The sequence below is a fragment of the Apostichopus japonicus genome, chromosome 15, assembly GCF_037975245.1.
Source record: "Apostichopus japonicus isolate 1M-3 chromosome 15, ASM3797524v1, whole genome shotgun sequence".
In the NCBI taxonomy this organism is placed as follows: Eukaryota; Metazoa; Echinodermata; class Holothuroidea; order Aspidochirotida; family Stichopodidae; genus Apostichopus; species Apostichopus japonicus.
This window is the reverse complement of record NC_092575.1, coordinates 19,150,253-19,178,210: the sequence shown is the minus strand read 5'-3', so window position 1 is coordinate 19,178,210 and position 27,958 is coordinate 19,150,253. Positions and strand designations below refer to the sequence as shown.

Here is a 27,958-nt window from a genome sequence, read left to right as displayed (position 1 = left end):
GCCACCCATTCCATGAGCTACTTCATGATAGGCAAATAGAGGGATGCATTGGCAGGCCCAGACACCCCCATGTCCCAAAACCAACAGGCACTGAGATTAATCCCCCTTGCAATGAAGCAATTTAATGATATCTTACTTTGTTGAGTTCTTGCCACAATTTTACACTTTACTGTATTATTTGTACATAAACATATTTCTGTATTTATGTGTTTTCATCTTTCTTATCATAAATTGCTGTACGTGCCAGTACATGAATTTCCTTTTTTGGAGAAATAAAGTTTTACTTTCCTTCTTACCTACTTACAAATGGTGCAAAAATGTGATCCAAGGATGCTCTGTTATTTCATATATACTTAAAAGAACAGACTTGTTTCTGTTAAGTTATTAGAATTTATAAAGCAATGGTTTAAGATTAATTTAACATAAAGAGGACTTGAGGAACCCACTGAGGAGCCGACATCATTTATCAATTTAGCCTTAAAGGAGCATTCCTGGGATATAATATACTTTAAAGTTGAATGTATTGGAAACTGGGGGCTAGCTGGAGGAACATTACTAGCACTTGTACTAGAACTCATCCAGTCTAAAATTACCACCTAAACTAAACATCATCCTTTTAACCGTCCGAGCAAAACTGATGATGTCATTTGGAGAAATCATGCTACCCCATTGTGAACAGTAGATATTTCATGGCTTTTGACTTTTGCATTTATTTTCTACAGTCATCCAGGCCTTGCTAGCACTGGTACACTCACCAGAACCGGAACATCCACTTAGAGGAGACTTAGCAGAGGAATACGCTAAGGACAAGAAGAAGTTTTTCAGAAATGCCGAAGATTACACAAAGAAATTTGGCGAGAAACGCCCATAATAACAACGCGCGAGGCCGAGGAAAGATGAGTACCATAGTGCGTCTGGGTGGTTTGCAATCAAGGAGAGTATGAGTGGTGACTTTTTTTGAAAAAAATTGGCAGAGTAGATTTGGACTTACAGTATTGTAGTCATTGGCAGGTTAATGATTCCCAAATCAAATCGACGTTTAAAAGTTCTTTCTTACTATATTGCTTTTTGTAATGCACAGATTAAATAGAAAAGGATTTTTTTATTTTATTATTTGATTTTCTGAGTTATGGACCCCCCCCTGACAATATGGTATTCATGAACGAGTTCAGCTGTGACCTCTGTCCCTGCTGGTGCCTGAAGCTGTGCGGATAGGGTCTATCTAAATTTTGATGTCAATTTAAAGCCACCCCCTTTTTTTGAATTCTGGTGACAAAAGTTTGAGACATGGTGCATAATTTACTTCATATTATGTTCTTATATTACCATGCTTGCTATCTGTAGGAATTGTGATAGTTTGAAGCAGTTCTTCTTTGTTTTTTTTTGTTTTTCTTGAATAGTAAGACTGATTGATCTGGGGAGAACACAGCAAATGCCAATAATGTGTTGTACGTCAGTCGTTAATTTTTACCCAGACGGCCTTTTTTTTTCCTGCTATAGCTATTTAGATTTCTCTTTGTCAAAGGTACTGTTACGAATAAAATGTTATGCTGTTGGTCATCCGGTAGTCGTGACATCATTAATTTCGTCATGAGTGTGGGGACTGTTTAATCTAAAAGCTCATCCTTTCTTGTCCCAAGTAGATTTGAATAAGATCAAGGGAATGTTAGAGACTAATTAAGAAATAGATGGTGGGAGTTTCAAAACTGAAGGATGTAAAACAGATCAAATATAAGTACTTAAAAAGTCTGCTTGTGTTACTTCATATGTTCTTCAAACATGACTTGACTAACAGCGAGTTCAGCATTAATGGTACCAGCCAACGATGAAACAGCCGCAACGCCAGGTATCAAAACAGTTCACTGGTCCCCGGACCTTTGAGTCGCAAGTTTAAAGGTTTTCTGAATTTTGTTTATCATAAAATATACTCAAATACTGAAAATAATATGGTTCTGAAATGAATACCTAGGATGCATCTTCTGCCTTTCTCTTTGTAACTGTTGATGGGTTTCCGAGGTGTCGATATTAAAGTATTTCCTTGTAATTCGTTACACAGTCATCCTCCAGAGAGACCCTACCCAAATTATCATTCTTTACAAAACTCAGACAAATATGGACATCTTTTTCCTCATTTTGTCGAGAAGATTCGTCGAGACGACAGTGCATCGAAGTTTATAACTTCACCAGCTGTTAGTAACGTCTTCTGCGAACTTGTCACAGACATTACCATTGACGTATCATAAAAGCTCAAGAGTTTGAAAGAGTGTCATAAAACTAATGCCGATTTCAGTACAAGTCTAGAACAAGGTTATGGCACAAACCAGTGTAATTGATACAAGCTATGCATTGACAAAGATCAAATAGTATAGTCATTTCCTCCAAAACTTTGTGCCAATTTTTTCCTTTTCATTAATTTGTGGATGGGGGGTGGGGAAGGGGGGGGGTTGTGAGGGTGTGATTTGTTGCCCTAAAGAATATTTTCACAATCTCATTCAAAATTCACTGATTCCCTCTTTATAACCTGCTTCTCAATGCATTTTCTTTTACTGTACTTGTAAACCACATATCCAGAACCTGCAACGTGTAGATCAGGAATCAAAGAAAAGTACTGTCCGCTACTTAAGATCTACTGCCTCAACACTGGGAATATAAGTAGATATACCTCTATGTATAGATAGAAAGGCAAATTGTGTCTAGTCTTGACTTTCTTATTTTGAATAGCTTCTTTTTTTCTTCTTTTTCTTTTTAAAGTTTAAGATGATTTGATTTAGTTTTCCAAATCATGAAAGATATGTTTTTAAGTTTCTATATAGAACAAAATCACAATTTGAAGGTTCATTAATTACAACCAGTCTCTCTTTTTGCTTTCAACTCCAGGTATAAACCTACAGTAGTAGTAGAAAAAAAATCTTGAGCTTTACCACTCTCTCTATTGTCTGTAAAATTTGCATGAAAATCCAAAGGTTGTGGTCATTTGATTTGACAGATGCTGTATGTATATATATCCAGTGTCATAATGCCAGCACTTTTTTACTTACCTAGGAAGACATTTTTTTCACGATGTTAGTGTTGTTATAAGCTGTGGTAAAGTAGTAAGATAAAGTTGAGGCTATTAGAGGATGATTGCAGTAAGCTTTGTATGGTTCATAATTATTACTTTTCATTAACATTAACATATTAACCATTTATCATGTGACCTATTCCATAATGTATAGAATACCGATTAATAGTTTTGAAGCATCCCTTGTGAAGTACAAAGTGATTTTTGAAGAGTGAATGGTTCAATTTTGACTGATTAAGAAATGCTCGTCTGGCTGACGACCAAATTTCTGTTTGGACAAACAAAAACCAGCTGTGGAGGTTGTCCGTCAGATAGCTAGTCGTTAACATCAAATTCAGATTGAATTGTTTCTAAATACCCCCAAATAGGTAAAATAATACATTGGTATCACCCTCACAAGTTGGAGAGATAAAAATATTGGTGGAACCATGATCCACCTCGGACCTCCCCAATCAGGCCTTCCTGATCACGGGAGGTTGACAGTCCCAAAGCTGCTGTTCTCTTCACCATATCTTCTCATCTCGCCAACAGTGTACATGTTGGTCATTCTTTGTGATTTTGATAAGTTCCGGTACAACCAAATATTGGACAACAAAGTTTGTTGTTTAGACCACCAAGAAAGTAAGACCTGGTTGTCCCAGGGACAAGCAGGAAAAAATACATTTGAAGTTTCTCCCAAAACGATTAAAAAGTTTCAAGAATATTTTCTACTTGCCCTCAAATATCAAAGGGGTTTTGTTTGTGACTGAAATATGACACCAAAAGAATGACAAACTACTTCTAATCCTTAGTCTGGTTAGCAATTAATGAACAATGTTCCAGTTTTTCACTTTATGGTATTTGAAAACTAAACTTGTCTGTTCGGAAGCATCATTTGTTCCATAGCATACAGCAGTGGTGAGAATGGGCAGTATGTAAAGTCTAAAAAACACTCTCCTTTTCTTTTCTGTTTTTCAATGTGGTATGGTATCTATACTGCCAATATGAAGATAATTTGAATATTTTATTCTTTTTTTCAGTCAGTAAATGTCATATCTTTGTTTCTGTCAAAAAGTAGACTAAGAGTAAATTTTTAAGGCTTATCTCCAAATAAAAATCCTTATCTTTGTAATTATGTAGATTAGTGTTAAGATGCAAACAAAGCAAGTCTGATTGGGTATGTCTGATGATGTCATATGAAAGAGTCCAAGTGTGAAATCTGTTTTTTTATGCACCAGTTTTTTCCTGATTCACCGATGAATACACTACAAGTTGAACGACTTATTTGATGGCGTTTAAGTATGTTAACAAAATATAGGTGATACATGAAGGATAAAACTGGTGCTCCACTCCCCCTCCCCCCCCCCTTTCCCATCGCTCATAAGTTCATGCTCATTTTTCTTCTTTGTTTTTAACCATGAATGTTTTTGTATATTGATAAAAGTAAAAAGTGTACTTTTAATGGAATGAGAGCTTGCTATTCTTTAAGCAGGACCTCAATATGCTGCAGCTGAGTTTAATATTCTATTGAGCATCCTTGCTATAGATAGTTTTTACCTTAGAAAACGAAACAAAACACAATCCATATTATACGTAAAGCAGTATTTAGTTGCAATTGTGTTAGCAAATAGGATGCTGTTGCCAAGGATAGGAGTTCTGGATGAGTTGAGTTTTGTTATTTGAAACCTCATAAAGTTTCTGTAGAATAATTTGGTACAAATAACATGTTAATGAATATATTCTTTTTTGGATGCATAGGACATGTCAATTACTTCGGTTAACCGTGAAAGGCACAACTTTTTTGGGTTTAATATATTGTTAGTTGATTGTACATGCTGTAAATTAAACTTAACAAATTTTTGTCTGCTTTGGAAGGTAATCATCGAAGGTAGAAAACAAATTTGTAGTGAGGGGAAGTTTATCGCAATGTTAAACAGTTGATTCGATCATCATTTAATTATCCTTGAACCGGCAATTTAAATCATAACTATTCTCTTGTAATTTCATCTTACATGAGATCTTTTTATCTTACATGAGAGGAGCTTTTTTTTTTTTTTGGTGTCATTTCTTTCCAACTTTTATGGCACAAATTCATTATTTGTTACACTTTTACACCCCTTCCCACCCCCCCCTTTTCTTTGAGTGTGACTATATTATCGTAGCTTTCATAGTAGTTTTGCTGATAGCTGTTGTGACAATTCACAGATAATCTTCTATGCAGTTTAATGATTGCAACAAATCTTATCTTTCTTTCATGAGTAAGGTCATATTCATCTAATGTATTCTAACTATGTATGTATGTATGTATGTATGTATGTATGTATGTATGTATGTATGTATGTATGTATGTATGTATGTATGTATGTATGTATGTATGTATGTATGTATGTATGTATGTATGTATGTACTGGTCTGGTTGGATTGATTGTGTAACGGTCTGAGATGCCTAATGGACAATCGCATTAAGCCATATTAACTGGACTGTATATAGGGAGATGACAAGAGGCAACTCTTACTGGTTTCAAACTTTAGTAAAAATATATCTTTTGCTAGTTTGTGTCGTTATGAAAACTTTGCACACACACAAAAACCATCAATCTAGTTGTCTAGCCATCCTAGTGATTTGTATGGTGTCATTGAAAGGTCATCTGATTTGTCCCAAAATAGGCTAGAAAGTCAAAAAATGGTCACCCATGCTCAGATTTCAACAAGTATTTTTACTGCCAATCTTTTAAGGTACTTATCCAAACTGAGACATTTAATTGTCTATTTTAATAATCCTTACTTGAAGAGAAAATAGAATGAGAACACAGCTTCTTGGACACCTTTAAGCAATTGTCCGCATGCTGAAAATATGGGGCCAATACCAATGACCATTAAAGATGCTGTTGTAGCTGATTTCTGTATTGCTTTTAATAAACAACACAAAACATTGAATCAATTATTGAATATCACAGATGTAGTAAAGATTAATACATCTCCCTCTCGCACTGATAGTGTACAAAGATCTTTAGCTTTGTCTGCATACAGTAAAGTGAAGAGAGATAGAAATAGAATGGTTACCCAGGTTCCAACTTTGTCAAGCACTCTTACTGCCATGCTCAAGTAGTTTTCATCGCCGCAGTGATAATTTCGTCATAACAAATTAAATGCACTACAAGCAAACTGACAGGGAGGTTGTAAAACAAATTTTGAAAAGAGCAAAACGGTTGTTGGCCAGAATTGGTATTAGAACCATGTGAGCTCAGGATTACACATCCTGTGTCTACACAATGAACTGAACACAATGAGCTTCTCCAGTACTTCATTGTTGGTTTGAATGCCTCCTATTTAAATTAATTAAATTAATTGACTGATGGAAGCAATCCATACCGTGTCTGGAAATTAATGAGACTGTGATATATGTATGCATCTGGCTCAAAGTCACTTTGTAAAGCATGCAATGATGTTGGAGTAATACTGAAAAACCTTGAAAAGTAATCCACAATGTTTTGACATGGAATAAATGCTGTAAAACAAATTTACGAACCTTTAAAAGTCATTCATGTTATGTTACCTTCAATACCGTGAGATGACATGAAACTCATGAGTGAATGTCAATCAATGTAACCTGAGGTTAAGTATCAACAGAAAAAGAAAAAAAAAATGTTGGAATTTAGCATATTACCATTGTTACTTTTTTGGAATTTTAAATAGAGAATGTATACTGAATTGTCCAGATATTACTTAGTTGGATATGACTAACTATAAACAGGCATGAGCTTTTTCCGCGAATTCGAGGAATATCCTTGATTTCAGTTCTACCTCGGGGACAAAAACTATAATCCTAACACACTATAGCATACGCAAACTGGAGACTATATCGCAATTTTTGCAAAAGTTCCGTGATTTTTTTTACCCCAGGCTCATCCCTGTATAAAGGAAGTATAAGATGGTGATTTCTTGTTCATAAAGCAGTTCTTTTGCATTTAATTTTGATGATTTTTTTCCACTGACATTTGGGCAATAAACTCCTGTAGTGGCCGGTGTAGTTCATTAGTTTGATTGGTCATGTTCCCTTTCAAAATAGTGAAATAATACTAAGTGTTTCAATTTTGTCCATATAATTAATACTAATTTGAATAAAGTGTCTGGATAGCAGTTTGTTAAAGGATGTGTTAAAGGTTGAGTTTGCCCTTCAATATTGCTCATTAACCTTCATTTGTTGAAAAACCAAATGTTGGAGAGCAGGTTAGTTTGATCATCAACTAAAGTCCTATCTTGAAAAAGAAGGCTAATTGCTCACTAAAAAAATTAATAAGATTGTTGTTGACCAAAACTCAAAGAATTGCATATTTTAGATCATCACTCTTTTTAGTTTATACTTAGAACCAGGAAGCTGCTATTGTATCGCTTCCCGTTTAGACAAAGGAATATTGGTACCCTGAAAATATTTACTTTGGGTTGTATGTAAAGCCACGGTGTTTCTAGATTAAAAATGAAAGTGACATGTTTAAAACTTGTCTCGCTGTACTATGGAATCCTTTAAAAATGGAGGTTGAAATAATAACCATGTGAATAATTCACTGAAATACTTGTTTCGCTCTGTGATTCTTTTTCTTCGTCTCTTCTTGTCTTTTCCTTGGACATTTGTATTCAAACACCCTCAAAGGAACTACTCACTAATGATAAACTAGTAGGGTCATTCCATGTCAAATCAACCAGTGGTCCCCAGGTGACACTCTCAGATTTTGATGAAACTTCATTAGAATGATTGAATGTGGCGCAAATGAACACATACAAAAAAGTAAAATCATACTCCATGTCGTTTTCGAGATATAGCCCGTTGAAATTTGGCCAAGGCGGCCATTTTGTGCGTGCGCGATTCGCGAAAAGTGACTTTTGTGATATTAATATATAAATCTGAGAGGGTCACCTGGGAACTTACCAGAAAATTGGTTGATTTGAGGCGGAATGACCCAGTAGTCTTATTACCATTCAGGTTAGTCAGGTTAGTTGCAGACCAGCCAACTCCAAACAAAACTGAAAAAACCTGGAGATTTCTTCCCACCAACTGGTAAACAAGGTTTATAATTGGATCTGACTTGGTCTATTATGCACCTATTTAATGTATAGTCTTGTATTGAAAAATGCAGAAGGATATCTTCATTTGATTAATAGCAATCTTGTGATATAGAAACTGGTAGTTTTGGAAAGTCCCTGAAAATTGGCAGCCATTGAAGTTGCTTATATGCATGCAAGGTATGACTATAGAAATATTATAATACGGCCATACACTAACTGGGTAGACAATAGCAAGTTTCAGACGAGAACAACAGACATTGATTAAAGGGATTTTTGCAGCAGCTGAAGTTGATTGCTGTATAAATTGTGCAAATTTGGGTCAAAACCACTTTATTGTTGCATTTTGTATGGTAAAGATATCAATTTTAGAATTTTGGTGTTTCTTTGTGAATGAATCTACAGGCAGGATTTCAAAGGTGGGGGAGGTTCAAATTTCTTACAGTCTAATTTTAGGTAGAGGCATGAAACGTTAGGGATGGGTTATAGTTGAGTGGTGTGGTTGTTGAATGCGACTCCCGTGTAGGGGCAGGTTCTGGGGGGGGTCTTTCCATACGAAAAATGCTTTTTGGTTAAATGGTGCATCCTGGGCATATTTAGAGTATAAATTAGGTCAATAATAAGGTCTAAATCCCTGTGGGCACATCACTGATAAAGTACAATTAAACAACACTATACAATAAAGTGATAACATGCTCATAAATCACAGTATCACAATATTTCTGTATTTCAATTATCAATAGATATCAATCAATAGAGATGGATGAAAAAAATATATAATCCGACAGTAATAGTACTATAATAGAATCTCAACGCACTTGATTTATAATGACAAAACAAAATCCTGACTTTGGAGGATAATAAAGTAAATGTTAATACAAAACTCAAATTTAACAATTTTTTATGGCACTCTGCATTGCTGTAACAGGTTTTTCATGCCTTGCTGGAGACAAGGAACCTATACAACGTGTATGGTGCCTTGGCTTGTGCACTCTCCATGAACTCAAACAGTTCATGGTGGTTCAACTTCATACTTAGTGTGTGGATTAAGCTAATCGAGGAGATGAACGTTATCACTTTTTTGGGCAGAGGTCAAAGGTCATTCATGGCCACTAGAGGTCAAAGTTTGAAAACCTTGTAAATACTTCAACTCAATATGTACAAGGAGGATCAACTTCATAGGATCCTATTGTTTTTCGGAGGAGTTCGAATGTCTTCATTTTCCAAAAGTGATAATATTTAAATTTCTCAAGAACACAGAGAAGAAGTATTAATATAAATCTAGGACAAAACAATAAACAGCATGGTGATTACCAAATTCTTATTCGCTAGGTATGTTTGAGAACTAATATGCAGTTTGAAGCTATGACTGAAATAATTTCAACAATTCTGAAAATAAAGCAACTTATATATATTTTGGTATCTATTTCTTTAAATACTATTATCACCTTCATAAATATTGTGGCAAACAAATAGTAAAATCCAACAAAGGAATGGCAGCAGATTCTGTTAATAATGATCCATTTGAAAAACAAGCACCAATCAGCGATATGTCTATTAGCAGTGTTTCAAGTACTGAGCCAATGTAAGCAAAAACGTCCGGGATAAATATCACAGTAAATTTGAATCCAACACCACAGACAATTTTGCAAAATAGTTTTTCTAATTTCTTAAGCATTTTAAATTTACCTTTAAAATAATGAATCCATATTCCCAAAACACAGTATATAAAATTAGTGCTCACTTTCTATGATAGACAATTACCTAAAAAGCTGTGAAAATGTTTTCATAACAAGAAAATTGATCACTTAAAACAGTCCTACAGCTTCATTGGTCCTTGTAACAATAACCCGACCATTACCGCCCCCATAGCTAGTTCAACTGTCCTGTTCTTTATGAAGTCTAGGTTTGTTTGTACGATCCCCTGCCTTCCCTCTCCTTCTTCCTCATCGGTCACATTCATCCCATCGGTGATGCCCTCAGCATCTTCATCATCATTTGTCTCGTCTGAGATGTTGCTATCTAGTCCTTCGTCAATACTACTTTCGTTGTCAACGTCATTGTCAACGTCATTGTCAACATCATTCAACGATTCCGCATCACTGTCATCAATTGTGCTATTCATCATGTTGTCATGACGATCATCACTGATCACATCATCTAACTCGTCCTCCAAACTGCTTGCTGGTTCAGGCGCACGGTCAGGGGAGGCACATTGCCCAAAGACAGAGGCGAATACGGGCAACTGCATTCGACCTTGTGCTTGTGAGAGAGTGATGAAGGAGTAAACAGGGTGACTGGAGAGCTGGGGGACATCGGAAGGATTGGCGAGTGGGTAACCAGGATGACCAGACAGCTGGGGGACGTCGGAAGGATTGGCGAGTGGGTTCACAGGGTGACTGGAGAGCTGGGGGACGTCGGAAGGATTGGCGAGTGGGTTCACAGGGTGACTGGACAGCTGGGGGACGTTGGAAGGATTGGTAAGTAGTTTCACAGGATGACTGGAGTGCTGGGGGACATCGGAAGGATTGGCGAGTGGGTTCACAGGGTGACTGGACAGCTGGGGGACATCGGAAGGATTGGCGAGTGGGTAAACAGGATGACCGGAGAGCTGGGGCAAAAATTCATCATCAGTCTACAGACAAAGAAAGAAAATATTTTCAATAGAGATAGTTGAATACATTTAAAATAACAATGTTGGGATACCGGCAAGAGAAACAGTTTAGCTTATCAAAATTTCCAAGCTCTCCTTCAGTCCGTTGTAATCTAGAATGATGAAAAGATCATAACACGCAGATTATGAGTAATCAAGAACTTTAAAGATCCATAATGTAACCACTTGGAAGTTAAAATGTTGTGTTGCATCCAAAGCGGATGGTTCAAGCCCCTTGACGTAGTTAGGGAAGCATCCACACGGATCAAGTAAGTCAATGGAATAATTAATATCAGAATTCCTTTACTTTTAATGGGAAATAAAAAATCAAGATGTTGCAAGACTTTTTCATATACTAACAAATATATTCCTTCCGACCTCTAAAAACCTGCAGTAACAACCCAACGGAACAAAAAAAATGGTGAGACAATACAAACTATTTACAGGATTATAAGGAACACTACTGTGTTTATTTATATGACGACACTAACAATTATACACTAGGCATATGTGAAATTGAAACATATTCTCAAGGTTGTGACAGAATTGAGCAATTAACAAGTTTTAAGGCAAAGAGCCTTGTCATGCAATGATGTTAAAGGTCAACACTAGGTTCAAAATTCAGTTTGAAGAGTTGTAGAATATTTAAAAAAAACACCGCTTTCAGCTCAGGTTGCATTTCTATACCTATTTCAATATTTGAGAAATGGCCATAACCTCCAAGGCTCATCGATAAAAGTGGCTGGACTACTTACTCTAACAAACAGAACAATTTTAGTTCAGTTCTTGGGGATGCAACCCAAAGCTGATAAAGGTTGTTTAAGAGTTTTATGGCATCAAATAAAATGTTTACAATGCAACACAAATATGAGAAGGATCAAACGGTATTGAATGTCAAATAAATGTTAAAAGAACATTTTTTGGTTCAGTTATTAAAATTGATAACACAGTGGATTTACATGAACATTTTAGTCTGCTCTGCTAAGCCGACTGCATCATCAATTTAGCCTTGACGGAGTATTTCAGAGATTCAGTATATCTTAATGCTGAATATCTTTAAAACCAGAATAGCTTTAGGAAAGCCTTCAGAATTTCCTTTTTACTTGGATGATGATAAGTCAAGACTACAATTCTGCTCATTAACAGGAGCCAGACTTTAGCAATCCTAGATGTAAATAAGAAGGGGGAAAAAAGAAGAAGAAAGGATTAATGAAATAACCTGATTATGAGATTCATTCTCCATCTCTAGGATTTCCTTCTCAAAGTCTGCATCGATCTTCTCTTGTTCCTTTCGGATGCAGTAGAGTAAGAGAGCGTGCTGAATGATGCGTGCAGCCTCATTCATCCTCTGTATCTCAAGTCTAGCCTGCCATCCACGAAAAACTGAATCCAAAAAGTGATTGAGAAAAGGAAAAGATGGATTGAAAAGCCAAGGTGAAGAGCTTTAAGACGGAAGGGCAAAATAGACTTTATCATCTCCTCCGATAAAGAGATGAAATTTACGCTATAAAACAGAAATTATATCTAGACAACTTCATTTGTTTATTTTGCTAAAGCTTTTCATTTAAAGGTAATTTTCTGGCAAGTTTCAAACATGAATAAATTAAATGATTTTCGGCTTTGCTTGATAACACTTAACTGAAGCCATGTACTCCCTGACAGCTGCAGGGAAATCATGAAGCTGGATGATAGTGTACCACAGAGGAAACTACAGAGAGTTAGTATATCTTTGAGGAAGATAACTTCACTGTTAGGAGTTACAAATTGTCTGCCAAGAATCATACATACCAGCTTGGATTGTAATGGCTGCCACGTGTCTCTCTCTTTCAATCTTGAGTCTCATTAATCTTCTCCAATTTCTCTGGATGCAAACAGCTTTGTTATTCAGAACTTGCTCTCTTTCTCTTTCCAACTTAGCCAGCTGTAGACGATGGAAATTTTATGAAAAATACCAGGTCTTAGAAAAGATAACTGACATAGGTTGTGTGGATATAATGCATCATACTACAAGAAGGACTTAAAGCATCTGTTATAATCAGAGGCGTTGAGAGGCAGATTAGCCCATGGGACAATTATAGCCCCCGGGTGGTCCTTTTAGCACTCTTCTTATGTGTGATATATTCACAATATTCATATTATGTATCGTAATTGTAATGTTGATTATGGCCCTCATGAGGCACCATACATTTGGTGAATGCCATTGGGCAGGTAAAACATGAAGCCTGAGAAAGTAACATCGTTGTGTTCTAAGTTATTGTGTTGTTTGGATATTTATGTATGAAGAACCTACGACAAAAGACAGCACAATATGTACAATATTTTCATGGCCCCCTTCTGTATTTACCAGGCCCCCAAGTTAACACTTGGCTGTAGCCCCCCTGACCCCATCTCATCAGACCTCATTAGGACCACACCAAGTACAGAATGATTCAAAATGACTATTAAATTCAAAATATCTTTCACTGTGCATTATCACAATTGCATAATCTTCTTCAAGCTGATGGATCAAACTCGAATCAAAAGTACTTAGCAGTGATACAAGAATTTACTTGAATCATATTTTCATACCTGCTCATCTTGAAGAAATACTTTGCTCCTTCCAAGCTTATAAGGTGACCTTTGACCGGGAAGCTCATTCTCTTTGTCATCTAATCCAAACATCTGCTCTAGTAGAGCTTGGCAGCGTTCCTTAGGAGGCAGTTTCAGTTTTGGTAGGACGAGTCCATATCGACTTTGAAACTCTCTATACGAAATCCTGTCAGCAAGAAGAACACACAGATATGTGTTGTGAGTAACTAGCAAGATAAAGCTGATATCTCAAAGGAGGTAGAGAAAACATTCATTCTGATATCAAAAAATATGCTTATTTACCACATTTATCATTGCAAGTTAAATTTCAAAGATTTTTTTTTTTTTCATGTGAGGAAATTACCCTTGCAAGCAGCAATTTGCATTGGGTTGTAACTTTCTCAAGTAAAAGTTTTATGAAAAACATGAAAACGTAAAACGGAGGAAGATCATACAAACAGCTGTTTACCTACGAGCCAGTTTACAGCTATCAAGTTTTGGGACTGGTAAAAGAACTACACTTACTTGTATGGATATCCACTTCTGCTTATGGCAAGCGTTGCTATGACACCACAAGCACTAAGTTGGCTAGCAACAAAAGTAGCGTTGAATACACCTGGAGTACATTGTTGGTTAGGCTTGATACATCTAATGTAGTGAGGAGTAGTGTTCCTTAAGGTCACCATCAGGTCATCCAAAGAGTTCTGCAGCATTAATAATAATATTTAAAACAAAAAGGGGGAAGGAAGGGGGCATTAAAGGGAGCTGTGTAAATAATCTTTAGCAGGTTCCTCAGTTGTATTATTCATAGTAAACAACATGATGGTCAAATTAAAACATTGCAGACGTTTCTAGAAGAAGTATGATATTCATCTGAGCATCTTTGAAACAGTATCCTGAAAACCCAGATCAGGTGTTGAATCAGCTCATGTCATATGGGCAGTAAACTGGGTCTCTCTTTTTCATGTTAAGAAAGAGTCTTGTGTGTTTTACAAGACAAGAAACAGCTGTGAACTAACACGGTAGGTTCAACCACCTTGTTGAATGTTTCTTGCTGATTCCATGATTTTTTATACAAGTACAGCAGTAATGCTACCATCACTGCATGGATTGTATGTTTGAAAAGACTTTGTCAGCCTGTGATGACACATTTGAACATATCACTCTCTAGTGACTCACATTGTATCTGAGTATGTTCATTGAATAAGCATCTTTCATGACTGTATAGAATATGACATAGAACACCCTGTTAGTTATACCAACATATAAAAACTGACTAGCTGGTTATTTTGAATCAAACCAGTGATGTACCGGTGCTGTGGCCGGGTGGTTTTAGAAGCAATGAGGCTTAGCAATCGGGACGTTTGGGTTTCGATCTCTGGCCAGGTCATAGTAAGGTGGGGTTTTCATGCAAGAGCAATCTATGGTTTTCCCATCTGAAATGACTTTCTAAATTGAGAAACTTCCAAATTTGAGTTTAACTGTTGAATTGAAAGCCACCCGATGTGAAAGTTGTAATCCATAAGCCCTTGCGGGCTTCACCCTCATTCGTGATGGCTTAAGCATCATAAACATAAACTGCCTGTTTATAATTATTGATTATATGTAAATTGTACCGGAATATAGTTTGACAGTCTCCGATTTACAGTTCAATAAGGTTGGTTTCTCTTTCATTTGAGATCAAATTGCATTATGGGTACCACTTACCTTGAACTTCGATATAACTGTCTTGACAGGAACTTTGGCATTGCTAGATCTTGATTTCTGTTGATCAATATCAAATTTATTTAAAAATACTTTCTATTGGCCGGTATAAAAACACAAAAGACTATGAAAAGCATTATCAATTATAGACAAATTATTAATTTGTTCTGACAAACTCATAATTAGTACACACAAATTTTTCTAATTCTTAGCAACAAATTATTTATTTGTACAAAGAAATAAGTAATTCAAAGCAATAAATTATTAATTCTGGGTGACCTCTACCTATCACACATAAAAGCACTGCTGCTTTACCTTGAAAGAACTGAAATTGATAAAAGTCAGATTTTTGAGTTGGGCACAGCAGTTTAACACTTCTGTGGGTGTTGGTGACGTGTGCTGCAATAATAACTAACCTGTGCAAAGTCAAAGCACGATCTATTGCTGTAAACAACCTGTGAACATTTTTTATTGTGGAAAAATACCTGATATGTATTGACGGACATCTAGACTAACGCAAACATAACTAAAAAAAATGAAATGTTCTGCCTTGTTAGCTACGTGTTTGCTTAACACAAAATGCTACTCTATCAATGTTGACAAGAATATCAGTATATACATTAAAAATGCAGAAATTTGCAGTTGCTAATATTTCACTCATAAATCTAGTTGCTAAGGGAAAAACAGAACTGAACTTTACCTAAACTTGAACAATAACAATCACAGTTTTTCATTAAAAAAATGGTCACAAATTAAGAAACATCTTTAGTTGAGGTAATGGCATACAAACCTTCTGAGCAATAATGTCTTCTTGTATAAGAGTACGAACAAAGAGATTTTTACTAGAGGCCAGAATCTCTGTGAGCTCTGGAGGAATGTAATCCTGCAAGGCAAGAAGACAAAGTTAAACATTTCTTGGTAGCCTACCAGGCACGTAGCCGGGGGGGGGGTGCAAAGGGGGCGACCGCCCCCCCCTTGAGCATATTTTGATATCGCTAGTAATTTCAAAATAGAAAATGCTTAGATGCAACTCACTCAGAGAGGGGAACTTTCATGAACAAGCAAGGCTAAGACTTTACAAAGGTAACAGTCAAGTTGGAACAAGGCGACTCTAACATTAAACTAAAGAGGGACTATCTTACAGAGAAACCTTCATACGTTTGACATGTCAAAATCTCGGGGGAAAAGAAATATTTGATCAACAACAATATTTTAAAGTGAAACTTTGCATTTTCTGCAAATTTAGATTTACCTTGTTCTTTTCGGTCAATCCGTCCACGGTATATTCTACTTCGTCCGCAAAATGTCTGACGACAAAACCCGAGCTCTGCTTTGAACCCTTTAACTTCTTTGATACAAAGGGATTGGAAATACTGGACAAAATTCTCTCTCGTAGTGCAGAAGGATCAGAAGACCGATTCAGCTTACACGCCTGAAAGATGGGACAAATGAGCTCGATACAGGATTATCATAATTATTTATTATCCTTGCTACATAAATGATGATTAATCCTGTTGGTTGCTATGACTGAAGATATTTCCAAAGAAACATTATAAAATTGTGTTCAAGATTTCTAATATCATTCATAGATTAAAGTATAGATTAATTTTAGTCAAAATTAAAGATGTACCGGTTACAAGTTAACAGCTCAATGTTTTACTTTTGTTCAGAAGTTGACACTGAGGGTGCACGTAAGTTTTACAAGATTACTGCTTGAAAACAAGATACTACAGCATGTCTAAACTTAGATCTAGCTGCTGTTGAAAAAGAAGTTATTTCAAGTCAGCTTAAAGCTGACTTTCAAATTGTGACTTCTTTAATATTCTAATTTTGCATCCCATGGCAAAATACTGTCCAAAATGGTCACACTGCTATACAAGTGCAATGATGCATATCAGTTTTGTAAACATAAACCGTTGTTTGTTTATGACAATTTGCAGAGCCTTGAAAGCTGCTACATGAAGTTTTATCTAATTGCAGAAAAGTTGTTCAATACGAAGAGATACATCCTATAAAAGATTGTGGCAAAAATTTAAAGAAATTCTGATCATTACTCTATCAACTCTCTGTGCACAGATATGTTTTCTGGAAACCAGTTTACCTCATTCAAAAGGCTGAAGACACTTATCTTCCCTTCAATTGCATCCAGACAAGGTTGGTTGTCTGTGAACTGGCAGAAATCCCATGTCAGCTCTTCGTTTCGATACTCATCCTGTGGGTTGCAAAAGAACATACATATGTTTCATAACTACTCTCTGAATTTAGTATGTTCTACTATGTTGCCATGGTTACTATATGGAGCTTTTTGTTTTGAATTTTGGGTCAAACAATACACTACTCACACATAACTGAGCATATCCCTCATTCTAACTAAAAGCTCTCAGCACTTGGTAACAATTAGCTTCATAATCCTAGTTAGCATGGACTAATTAACCACTTAACTCAATACAATGTTGTGTCCCACTGTCACGGATTCTTTTCAAGAGAGCAGTCGACAACGGTGTAAAGACGGACAGAGAGAGTATATGAGTTTCACAAGTTCAATATAATTGTTAACAACAACAATAAAATTAATATTGGTTACATAGAACAAAATAAATCATCATTTTCTATATATATATATCCTTTTAAACTTCCACTTCTATACTTCTTATGGTTTTCTTTCTTATGGTCCTAGTTTTGTTCGTTGAGGGCTCTGTCAACGTTTATGGTTACTACACAAATGAATGTTCTTTCTTTCTATATACGAGCGTCGGCCTTTTCCTTTTCGTAGTTTCACGTTCTCTTTCTTTCCTCGTTCAAGCTTTAATTTAGTTTCTTCCCTGCCTCTTTTGCCATGGTTTTGCTTTCGGTTCAAGACCGAGATTGAAAAGAGAGAGCACGTGGCTTTACTGTTCTATTTATACCCAATGCCGACGGAATTCCGATACTCGTTAACAAAGAAATGATTACGTAATGCTTAAGGATGCACAAAACCATGGCTAAATAATTAGCATCCAATTAACTAAACACGTAAAGCAATCAATAAAATACTTGAGGGGGTTATCCCCTAACGGGTTGTGACACCCACATATTAATATAACATTAATTACTTTTATTAATATAACATTAATTACTTGACTCATATACAAACTTTGTTTTTCATGCTTACTTTTTCTTTAAAATATTCCTGGAACAACTTTGAACGAAAAGAAACTTTAAAATTTGCTGTATGAAACTTGTAGAATGTAAAACTTCAAATGTAGACTCATCAACCTTACCTGTTCTGCTTTCAGAAAGTGGGAAACGAAATGTTGCTGTAGTTTCTCATTTGCATAGTTTATGCACAATTGTTCCAGGCTGTTGAAAGAGAAACTCTCAAAGCCATATATATCCAGCAGTCCAATGAATGCATAGCTGTGCTTGGCTGTTGTATGCTTGTTGAGGAAAGACACTAGCCAATCAAAGAGCCTGTTATAGATTTAAAAAGGAACAAAACATTACTGGAACAAAATTAGATATATTCACATGAATATAGATATATGTGTTATATCTTAGTCAATAAGAAGCTTTGCCACTTACCTAAATGAACACAATATATATGTTGCTATGTGCATCACTGTCAGAGCAAATATCCAATACTTGAGGGCAATATTTATAGTTCTAGTGCCAGAATAAATATAGTAGGTGGTCCAAAGTTCCTCTGTGTATGAAGTATCAACAGATTAGTATATTATTACTATCCTTTCATGAATTGGAGCTAAACAAAACACTTCTAGTGAAGACAAGCACACACTTTCTGGGGATTAAAACTGCTGTAGATATAAAGATGAACAAACTTCAGATTATGAAATTTGTACCTTCTATGCTACCACAATCCTAAGCCTTGTTTAACTTACAAATATAATTGTGTTGTCAAGGGTTACTGTCCAGCAGATTTACAAATATCTGAGTTAGAATTAGTACATTAAGAAATATTCCTATGGCTTCTTTGGAACAATGCCATATTTACATATTGTGAAACATGTGGACATTGAAAGTTTTACAGTACAGTTTTAAAATAATTTCATTATGAATAGCATCCATCTGCTGTAAGGATCCACAGCTTGCCATGAATTAATCAGTTGCGCACACAGTTACCTCGAGTAGACTAGTTTAGCTACACAGTCCCTCCTGTTACATGCTTCTGCTCTCTCACATGGTTTCATGAAAACACTCTTTCTGTTGCCATGGTGAGCAGCAATCCTCCTCATGAGCAGATATTTGGAAAATGCCTCCTCTTCAATGCCGAACAAAGAGCAACTCATTCGCAGAGATTCTTGCACTATTAAGAATAAAAGAAAAGAAAATGAGCTGTCTCTGTTGTGTTGGCTTAATTGCTGGTAATATATTAATTAAAATTCTTTGCACATTTCAGTAGGATTATTATCAGAAAGCAAAAGAAAAACATGGAAAGACTTCTTATAAAGAAAACTCACTTTGATAAGCAGAATGTTGAACCATTAATATTTTGCAAGTCATTCCATCATGAAACTTCATTACCTTATCGCAGAGGACCCAAATAATATCATTTTTTTAAAATATTAATTTACTCATTCATTAAATCGCTGTCTTTTTGGGAACAAATTGTATGAAATCAAACGTCAGATTTATGTTATCATTACACATTGAGTAAGCTGAATCAGTTTCGTTGGTAAACATAAAAAAAGATGTTACAATAAAAAATTACTAAAATAATCAAACTTGGTTGTTGTGACCAAACTCTAGCAAGGTTTTCATACTTAGGCTTTAATTCATATTTTCTGTCAATGTAACAACACAACAGACCGACAAGAATTATCACACTAAAAATTGTGTTACAAACAATTCTGGGTAAGATTTAGGGTATTTACCTGTGTAAAGATGCAGCCAATGTTTGATTCTTGATCGTTCTGCATAAATTAACTAACAGTCAATATTAATTTTACATTGTCTTGATTTGAAACCTAATTTGCCTCTTAGTGTGATTTTGTAACTAGAATTTTCCCTCTGTCTTCAACCAAGACTCCCTAGGGTATTTTGAAGTAAGTCAATCTTATTCCTTCCCCTCCCTTTACTATCCCTGAATTCCCCCTCCCCAACCCCCCCCCCCATGCACTCAAAGGATAGAGTATCATCTCTGAGAATACCTGAAGCAGACTCATCCACATCGCAGGCATCATCATCTTCATCCTGGGTAAATGAAATGTTTCCAAGATGGAGGATTGCGGACAAGATCTGAAAACAGGAAATCATAACATGAAAACAGCGTTCTCTTCCTTTCAGTAGGACTACATGTGATAACTTGCACAAACCTGACATCTTTTCATTTTGTTAGAAAGTTTAATCCTTTTATCCTGATATCTTGCTGGTCACCTCCAAGCTAAAATCAGTTGTGTTTGCTCTTTAGATCTTCAAGCATATCATGCTCCCATAACATTATGAATATTAATTATTATTCATGAATATTAATTACCACTGACCTTCTATACACCTGATTATCAGAGTCAGGTATAATTTAATTGTATTAATTTCCAGATGACAGTACATTTCCATAAAACAAATGAATGCATTTGTGTGAATATATATCCTTTTTACAAAAAATAACATTTCAAATGAATATTTGAGGAAGAATTTGGGGGAGACTTGGGTGTTTTATATTTGAAATGTTCCAATTGGCAAAGCTCCAAAGCACATCATACTCCTAAGTTAAAGATGCCTAGACAATATGTCAATTCAATGTATATTTTTCTAACTCAATCATGAAGCTGTTCATCTAAAATTATGAAGTTTGGAATTCTGTTCAGCTTCTTTCAAAATTACACTTACAGTAAGTAAGCTTTCTTTTACCTTAAATATTTTATCTTCCTGCTTTGAGTTTATCCCAACACTTTTCAAAGCTTCTCTGGTATTGCTGAGAGAGGATTCTACAGTAGATACTTCAACTCTGGGGAGGAAGTTGAATATCTTCTGCTGGGTACTGTCATGAAGCGGTAAACCCCAAGACGTTCTCTCCTCATCACTGGCGGATTGCAACATCTGAGTACAAAAAAAAAAATGAGGTGTTTGTTGTTTGTTTTTTGCTATCCTTTCCATTTTGCTTATAATTCTTTTCTATTAATTTCTTTCTTTGTTTCTTTCCAGAGAATTGATCCTACTTGACAGCTACATACAACAAAAACAGGTGAAAAAAATTGCCTGTGATAATGTTGTATTTGTTGAGTTTTCATCTTTCATACTGAAATTGAGAAGAAAAAAATAGGAATTGCTGCCGTTTTGTGATAAGGCCTCAGAGAGTTTGGACAATTACGATAAACACTCAAATGAAATTTTCATCCCTTTGATGACCACTTTTTATGATTCTATCATATCTTGGGAAACAGTCACATTTTATGTAAAAATATTTCCTATGTGTCAACCCTGAAACAAGATACGCTGAATGCAAAAAATTCCTGAACCTGACCTGATAAAATATGTGAAAATTCTTTTCTTTTGGACCTTGATGTACAACTCTTGTTTTCTCAAGGAGATAGGTTTGGATTGAAGCACCAATAATAAACCCAGATCTGTCAAAGATAAGATGACAAAGACATAAATTAATAAATAAATAAATACAATAAACAACAAAATAAAATAAAAAACAAATAATGAACAATAACAGCAATAATAATAATCAAAATAAAAGTAATCATAATAACGATGATGATGATGATGATGATGATGATGATGATGATGATGATGATGATGATGATGAAGATGATGTTGATGATGATGATGACGATGATGATGATGATGATGATGATGATGATGATGATGATGATGAAGATGATGTTGATGATGATGATGATGTTGATGATGATGATGATGATGATGATGATGATGATGATGATGATGATGATGATGATGATGATGATGAAGATGATGATGATGATGATGATGATGATGATGATGATGATGATGATGATGATGATGATGTTGATGATGATGATGATGATGATGATGATGATGATGATGATGATGATGTTGATGATGATGATGATGATGATGATGATGATGATGATGATGATGATGATGATGATGATGATGATGATGATGATGATGATGATGATGATGATGATGATGATGATGATGATGATGATGATGATGATGATGATGATGATGATGATGATGATGATGATGATGATGATGATGATGATGATGATGATGATGATGATGATAATGATGATAATTCAGAGATATGAAACTTAACCATGAAATGCTGACATAGGACGTCTATGAATAAGGAACAATGAAAAGAAAGTAAAACAAGAAAACATGATGAGGCAATATTTATTATAAAAAGTAGCGACTGGAATAAATTTATTCATACTCAATACTTGAAAGTACTTTGATAGCCAACCTATTTCACCTAAAAATACCCCAATTTTTTTTTTTATTAAGGATGCCCCAGAATTTTGCAATAGACATGTTTACTTTCTCGGCAGAATATTTGGATAGGTTTGTTACTTTGAAGACAGGAATGTTACAAAGAATTTCAGTACCTATGCAAATGAAAAAATAAGCTAAAAAAAATAGAGTCACAACCATCTCACGATCTAGTACGGTTTAAAACAGAAACATAAACCACAAACCTATCTAATTGCAATTTGATGTATTTTCCAAATCGACTACTGTTGTGATTTCTTTGAGTTGTTGCATTGCCTGGGAGAAATGATATAAAAAAGACAATAGAATTTGATATATAAGGAAGAAATAAACATTCTACAATGTAGAAGGGAAATGCAAACAAAACAAAAATAAACAATTTTGAAGGAAGAAAAAGGGAGATTTAGGAAATCATGAAACCAATAGTTTATCTTTACACTTTGCTTTTACTTTTGCTTTATCCTCTCCAAATCTAGTCCTGGTAATACTCTGGGGGACAGGCCTGTGGTACCCCAACCCCTTAAAACAAAAAACAAACATAAAACATCTTTGCAGAATATTGTAAATATGAAGGAAAGAATAGTAACCTCATCTCTGTCTAATAGGAGTGAACAAGACAAGGAATTTTAATTAATCAGTTTGCGGTCCCTTAATTGTAATACTGCTAACTTTGAAACTTTCTCGATGAAAAGTTAACATAAGATGGCTACAAGAGCCACTTAACGGCCGGTCAGTGTATTTCCTTTCATTTTGTAATGTTGTACCAATTACTCACCAAAAGCTTCTAATATTGGATTTGAGTCGAGAATCCGTTTTTCGATGCAATGGACTGGAGACGGTGAAAATCCACTAGGAAGAAAGTGTATAAAAATGTGTAATAAGATTAATATATTGATTTTCTCTTTTTGCTTTATTCATTAGGTTGATTCACTTAATCTTTCCAAAAATTGTTTTTCAGAAGTGTTAGGGAAGGGGTGGCAGAGGGGGTGAAGCGAGGAAGAGATCAGCCCTACGCGCTTTTGATCAGTGATTTCACACAACTGTTACAGTATGTACCCATTGTGACTTAATTTCAGTAAACTCATAGTTTGTTTGAAATGTCTAGAGTGGTCCAGTGAAATTGAGCATAATACTTTGAACTCTTCCACCAGAACAACCACTATTGAAAACATGTGGAGCATTACTCAAAAGTGTTAGAGATCGATTATAAACATAAATTAAATTTCTTAAGCTATTTATAGCAATTACCTTGGGTTGTACTCGGCAAGTGATGTTAAATATTTCATCAAACATCTAGTCGTCCAGGTCTGAGTAAAAATGGAGCAGGGCAAAAACTTGTTATCGATATTTACTTTTGGAATGTGCAAAACTGAGAGAGAATGGAAACTAGCCAAGCTTTCAGTTTCCTTTAATTCCTAAATCCTTCGTCTTACTTGTACTGTCAACATCTAGTCACCAAAGAAGGCCAAAAAACATCCCTTTAAAACAGTTTATTTTCCATAGCAACTGTATAAGCTAACTTGTTAACACCATGGCAATGTAGGCACACAATGTTATGTTTGCAATCTTCTTTTTTTTGCCTTCCTGTACTATGGCTTGCCATACAACTGCTACCTATTGTATAACAAAAAAATCAACTTCATCAAGATTGTTTGCAGAATGCATTTTCTCACAAGAAGTTAACAATAGTGACATTACAACATTGATGGTACTGTATATATAGCCCCACTACCTCTCCCAACCCCCACCCCCCCCCATCCCCCTCCATTTCCATGACTCCAAGAACATCCTCTCCTCTGTATTTCTGTGGTTAAAAATGAACCATCTTGACTTTTGCTTCAAGTCATTCTTTTTTTTAGTTAAATGATCCATCCACTGTTAAAGCAGACAGTTGCATTTCTTTTCTTAAGTTACAAATCCAGTTATTATTATTATTATAATTATTATTATAAATCCAGATTTTACCACTCAATGATGTAACTGGTACAAGAAAGGTCCTGATGAAAAAGCAAGGAATTAAGTTCTTTTTGAAAAAAAACTTGTCCAACCATCATACTACACTTGTTGACTTGGAATTAATTACTCTAAGTAAGACAGTTACATATCTCCTGATTCTCATCTAGGGAAACCAGTCTAGTCTCCTTTTAATTTCCTAGTGTTGAAAAACAACTTGGATATGTTATACCTCAACAATGGGAGAAACTATGAAAGTTATCTCAGTGTGCTTTGTTTCACAAGTTCTATATATTATACATTATCCACACTAGAATGATATGAACTGTTAGTTACTTACCTTACCAGCTCCACTCTCCCCACTCACAATTATGGATTGGTTCACCTGCCCCAAGCCTAATTTCATTGCACTGTAGGCATTGTCTGTGGTTGCAAATATGTGAGGTGGTAACGCCTATGTACACAAAAATGAAAGAAAAAAAATCATAAAAATACCCCATGAATGATAGATTTTCATTCTTTACAATTTGCCTAGGAAGGTAACTTTAAATTGCATTACATACGTGGAAAGTCAGCAAGGGTAGCATTTAAATTGAAATGGTTATAATACTGAAATTAGTGATGAGGTCTACTCTTGATGTTTGTGGCATGTAATAGACTTATCAACTATGATGACGCATCGTACTATATCTTTTGCAGGGAAACTTCGTGTCCATTCTGATTTCTGAAGTTTGTCTCTTATAATATCCTATGGTTCTTGAGTACAACATTGATATACATCTTTGCACTTGTTTAGCAATTTGACCAGCTTGCGTAGCACTTTGCAATCCAAATCCCGATAAAATTCAATTTTATTAATTGTTCCCTGTTTAAAGCAGCATTTGCGTTTGCGTTTGGTAACCGCTTTCCACCTTTTTGACATGTCCATCACAAAACAGCAAACTAAGATTTTAGCCAAGCTTTTTCCCTGCCAACAGCGTTAATTGGTGAGTAATTAAGGACTTCTTTAGATAATGAGTAAAGTGTCTTCCGAAAAATTTCTACAGTTCTCCCAAACCCACTAGTATTGGTCAATGACGTTCAGTGTTTAAACGTAGGGGCGAGGTCTATTGCGCTCCTAACGGAAAATATCTTTGAGGAAAATTTTTTTGAAAGTTGTAAATTTTTCAACATTTATGCTACCATTTGAAGTAAGATTTGAATTGATAAACTAGTTATGTATGTCTTTATGGCATCGTAGAGTCAGTGAGGTTGAGAAAATCATATGAAAAGGACGCAAAAAGCTGCTTTAATATCTATAAATGCAGGACATGCATTATGCAACCTAATATTCCAGTGTTCAGATGTATATGGTACCACTGCATATTTACAGACACAAGATAAATGCCACACGTGTCCGCACACCTACTTTTCTTCATGTACATGGACAAATGATACAGAACAGTTTTCCAAATAGAGAGACACATGGTTACAATTTGCACACATGGAAATAATAATCTCCATATACAGAAACATGTTGAAACCAACTAACAAACCTTGCAGTTTCCTTCATAGTACTTCTTTATTTGAACAGGTTCATACATTCCAGGAATGGACTTGAAAGGATTCACCACGATAATTGTAATCCCTGCCTTACTGCAGATGTTATCTGTCAAGTATCTGGCCTCTAAGCAACGCAAAACTGAAAAGAAACAAAAGAAAAGAATGAAAGATGGGATGTACACATTGATCTTCATTTGGCAATATTTATGAAACAGCATATTGTTTTTATATATTAAATAAACATCACAGAAAATTATGGAAGTTTGAAAGTAAAGTACTTTGGTATTAAGTGATCAGTCAATTAGTTTCCTGTAGTGTGCTTTTAAGTAGACCTCAAACATGTTGATGAAAAGACTGATGATTCGCAAGACAAAATTATATAACTTAGGCATTTAATACAGTAATTTATTCACTAAATGCAAGCAATATACCAACAAGTTGGTGACAACTATGAACGAAAAGGAAACTGCATGATAATGTTCTGTGAAAACACACTTATATCTTAGAAGTAACCAATTAAATATTGTAACTGTTCCTTTCATACCATTAAAGTTATGAACATTTTCCATACCAGTTGGATTAAATAAAACAGTAAAAGAGATAGAGCTATTACCATTTTTATCTGTTAGTGGCCTTAACTTGGTTAAATCTTCAACTGATAGTTTCTGCTCTTCTTCTTTAGCCCATACATCATTTCTATCCGATTTTGAGGAAAGCAAGACCTTATAAAAATGAAGAAATGAGAATTGTGTTACTCATATGACCTGAAACATGCATCATGTTATTCACACGGAAGCAGAAAAAGAAGGTATAGAGCCCTCACTACTCACCCGACTGCCAGGTAAACAAGGAAATGCATTTTGTAGGGCTGGAAGCCAGGTGAACAAGGACTAACAATTGTTATTTCTTGCAACCGGCCATGTGTTGTAGAGCGAAGAATAAATTGCATATTTTTCAAAGAACTACCTGTTATTTACCCTCGTGTCAAATGTAACATGAATACCGATTGTGTTGAATCTTCACTTTGCACTTCATATTCAAATATGAAATTGTGTTGGGATCGTTTAAATTTAATTGCTGGACAAAAGGTTTTGTAATACCTTGCTATTCACTTGGCTGCTGGGCATTGAGCTGAATCTCAGGGCATAATTTATCTGGCATGGCATAGCAAAATGGTGTACAGCTACAAATATGTCTTGCAGTTTTTGTACACAGGAACCATATTATTTTTTTGTATGAGAAAGTTCAGCGCCTTCAAAACTACTACAAACACATTTGAACACTATATTATTGCCTAAATCTATAGTTCTTCTAGCACTGTTCTCAAGTATTTCCTTCATCTTCTCGAAAGACAAATAAAAAAAAAATAAAAAGAGGTTTAAATAATTTACTGTGCATGTTCACTTCCAAATTAAATGTTATGTTCTGCAGATCACCAATGTTACCTTATATGATATACAATATGAACTCTGGAATATTCAGTCTCATTGTTCCATTTGATTGAACACATCGCTCAACAACTGATAAGTGATAGGTTGCGAGGCCCAGCCTGGTGTTGGACATAATCATACTCTTAGGTTGGGTAATCTGAAAAATCTAACGGTTGTTTGGATGCATTATGGACTCAGAATCATTCCCTTCTATTGGGATTTGAGAAATAACATGGTGTACTCCCTTATTGATACGGCAACTTTTACCAAAACGGCTATATGACTTGATATAAGATGTGTTTGATTAGTGGAACTGCTACCAATGCAACGCATCAAAGTTGGTCTTACGAGTACGACGAACAACACTATTTCCTTGATAGATACACGAACTAATGTAGTAAAAAACATATTTAGTTGATTGCAATATACCTTTTTCTTCTTAGATGTTGTTATTCTTTCTCTACATAAGTTTTCTGACTGATTTTTCAAGACGTTCGCTACAATCGCCTCCATGGTGTTGCTGTTTTTACTGCCACAACATCACTGCATCGGTGATTTAAATTGGTATACATGGATTTAACCAAT

At 35.3% G+C, this 27,958-nt stretch overlaps 2 protein-coding genes across 2 annotated transcripts in view; one reads left to right on the top strand and one right to left on the bottom strand.

Moving 5' to 3' along the window:
- LOC139981369 (ubiquitin-conjugating enzyme E2 L3-like) overlaps positions 1-7,611 on the top strand; it is an 11,682-nt gene extending 4,071 nt beyond the window's left edge. Inside the window, exon 4 of the mRNA XM_071993711.1 lies at positions 723-7,611. Within this exon, the coding sequence (XP_071849812.1) occupies positions 723-871 (149 nt within the window). The 3' untranslated portion in view covers positions 872-7,611. The remainder of the gene's footprint in view (positions 1-722) is intronic.
- On the bottom strand, positions 4,436-27,958 carry LOC139981365 (unconventional myosin-XIX-like). The gene is made up of 21 exons (XM_071993704.1): positions 27,803-27,958; positions 26,557-26,665; positions 25,937-26,082; positions 24,742-24,855; positions 23,697-23,755; positions 23,224-23,297; positions 22,655-22,724; positions 21,487-21,589; positions 20,874-21,062; positions 20,174-20,261; positions 19,146-19,329; positions 18,287-18,476; positions 17,128-17,238; positions 16,279-16,458; positions 15,817-15,909; positions 15,030-15,086; positions 13,848-14,026; positions 13,323-13,509; positions 12,543-12,675; positions 11,974-12,137; positions 4,436-10,736 (listed from the first exon to the last, which is right to left on the bottom strand). Exons 1-21 carry the CDS (start codon positions 27,884-27,886, stop codon positions 9,921-9,923), a joined length of 3,330 nt encoding a protein of 1,109 aa, XP_071849805.1. The 5' UTR covers positions 27,887-27,958; the 3' UTR covers positions 4,436-9,920.

Bases quoted from the DNA above. Each gene is read 5' to 3' on its own strand.
- LOC139981365 (XM_071993704.1), bottom strand. From the start codon at position 27,886: ATGGAGGCGATTGTAGCGAACGTCTTGAAAAATCAGTCAGAAAACTTA. The intron at 21,590-22,654 runs GTTTGTGGTTTA...TATCTTTGACAG, and splicing joins ATCAAATTGCAATTAGATAG to ATCTGGGTTTATTATTGGTG. The intron at 17,239-18,286 runs GTAAGGTTGATG...TGCAACCCACAG, and splicing joins ACTTTCTGAAAGCAGAACAG to GATGAGTATCGAAACGAAGA.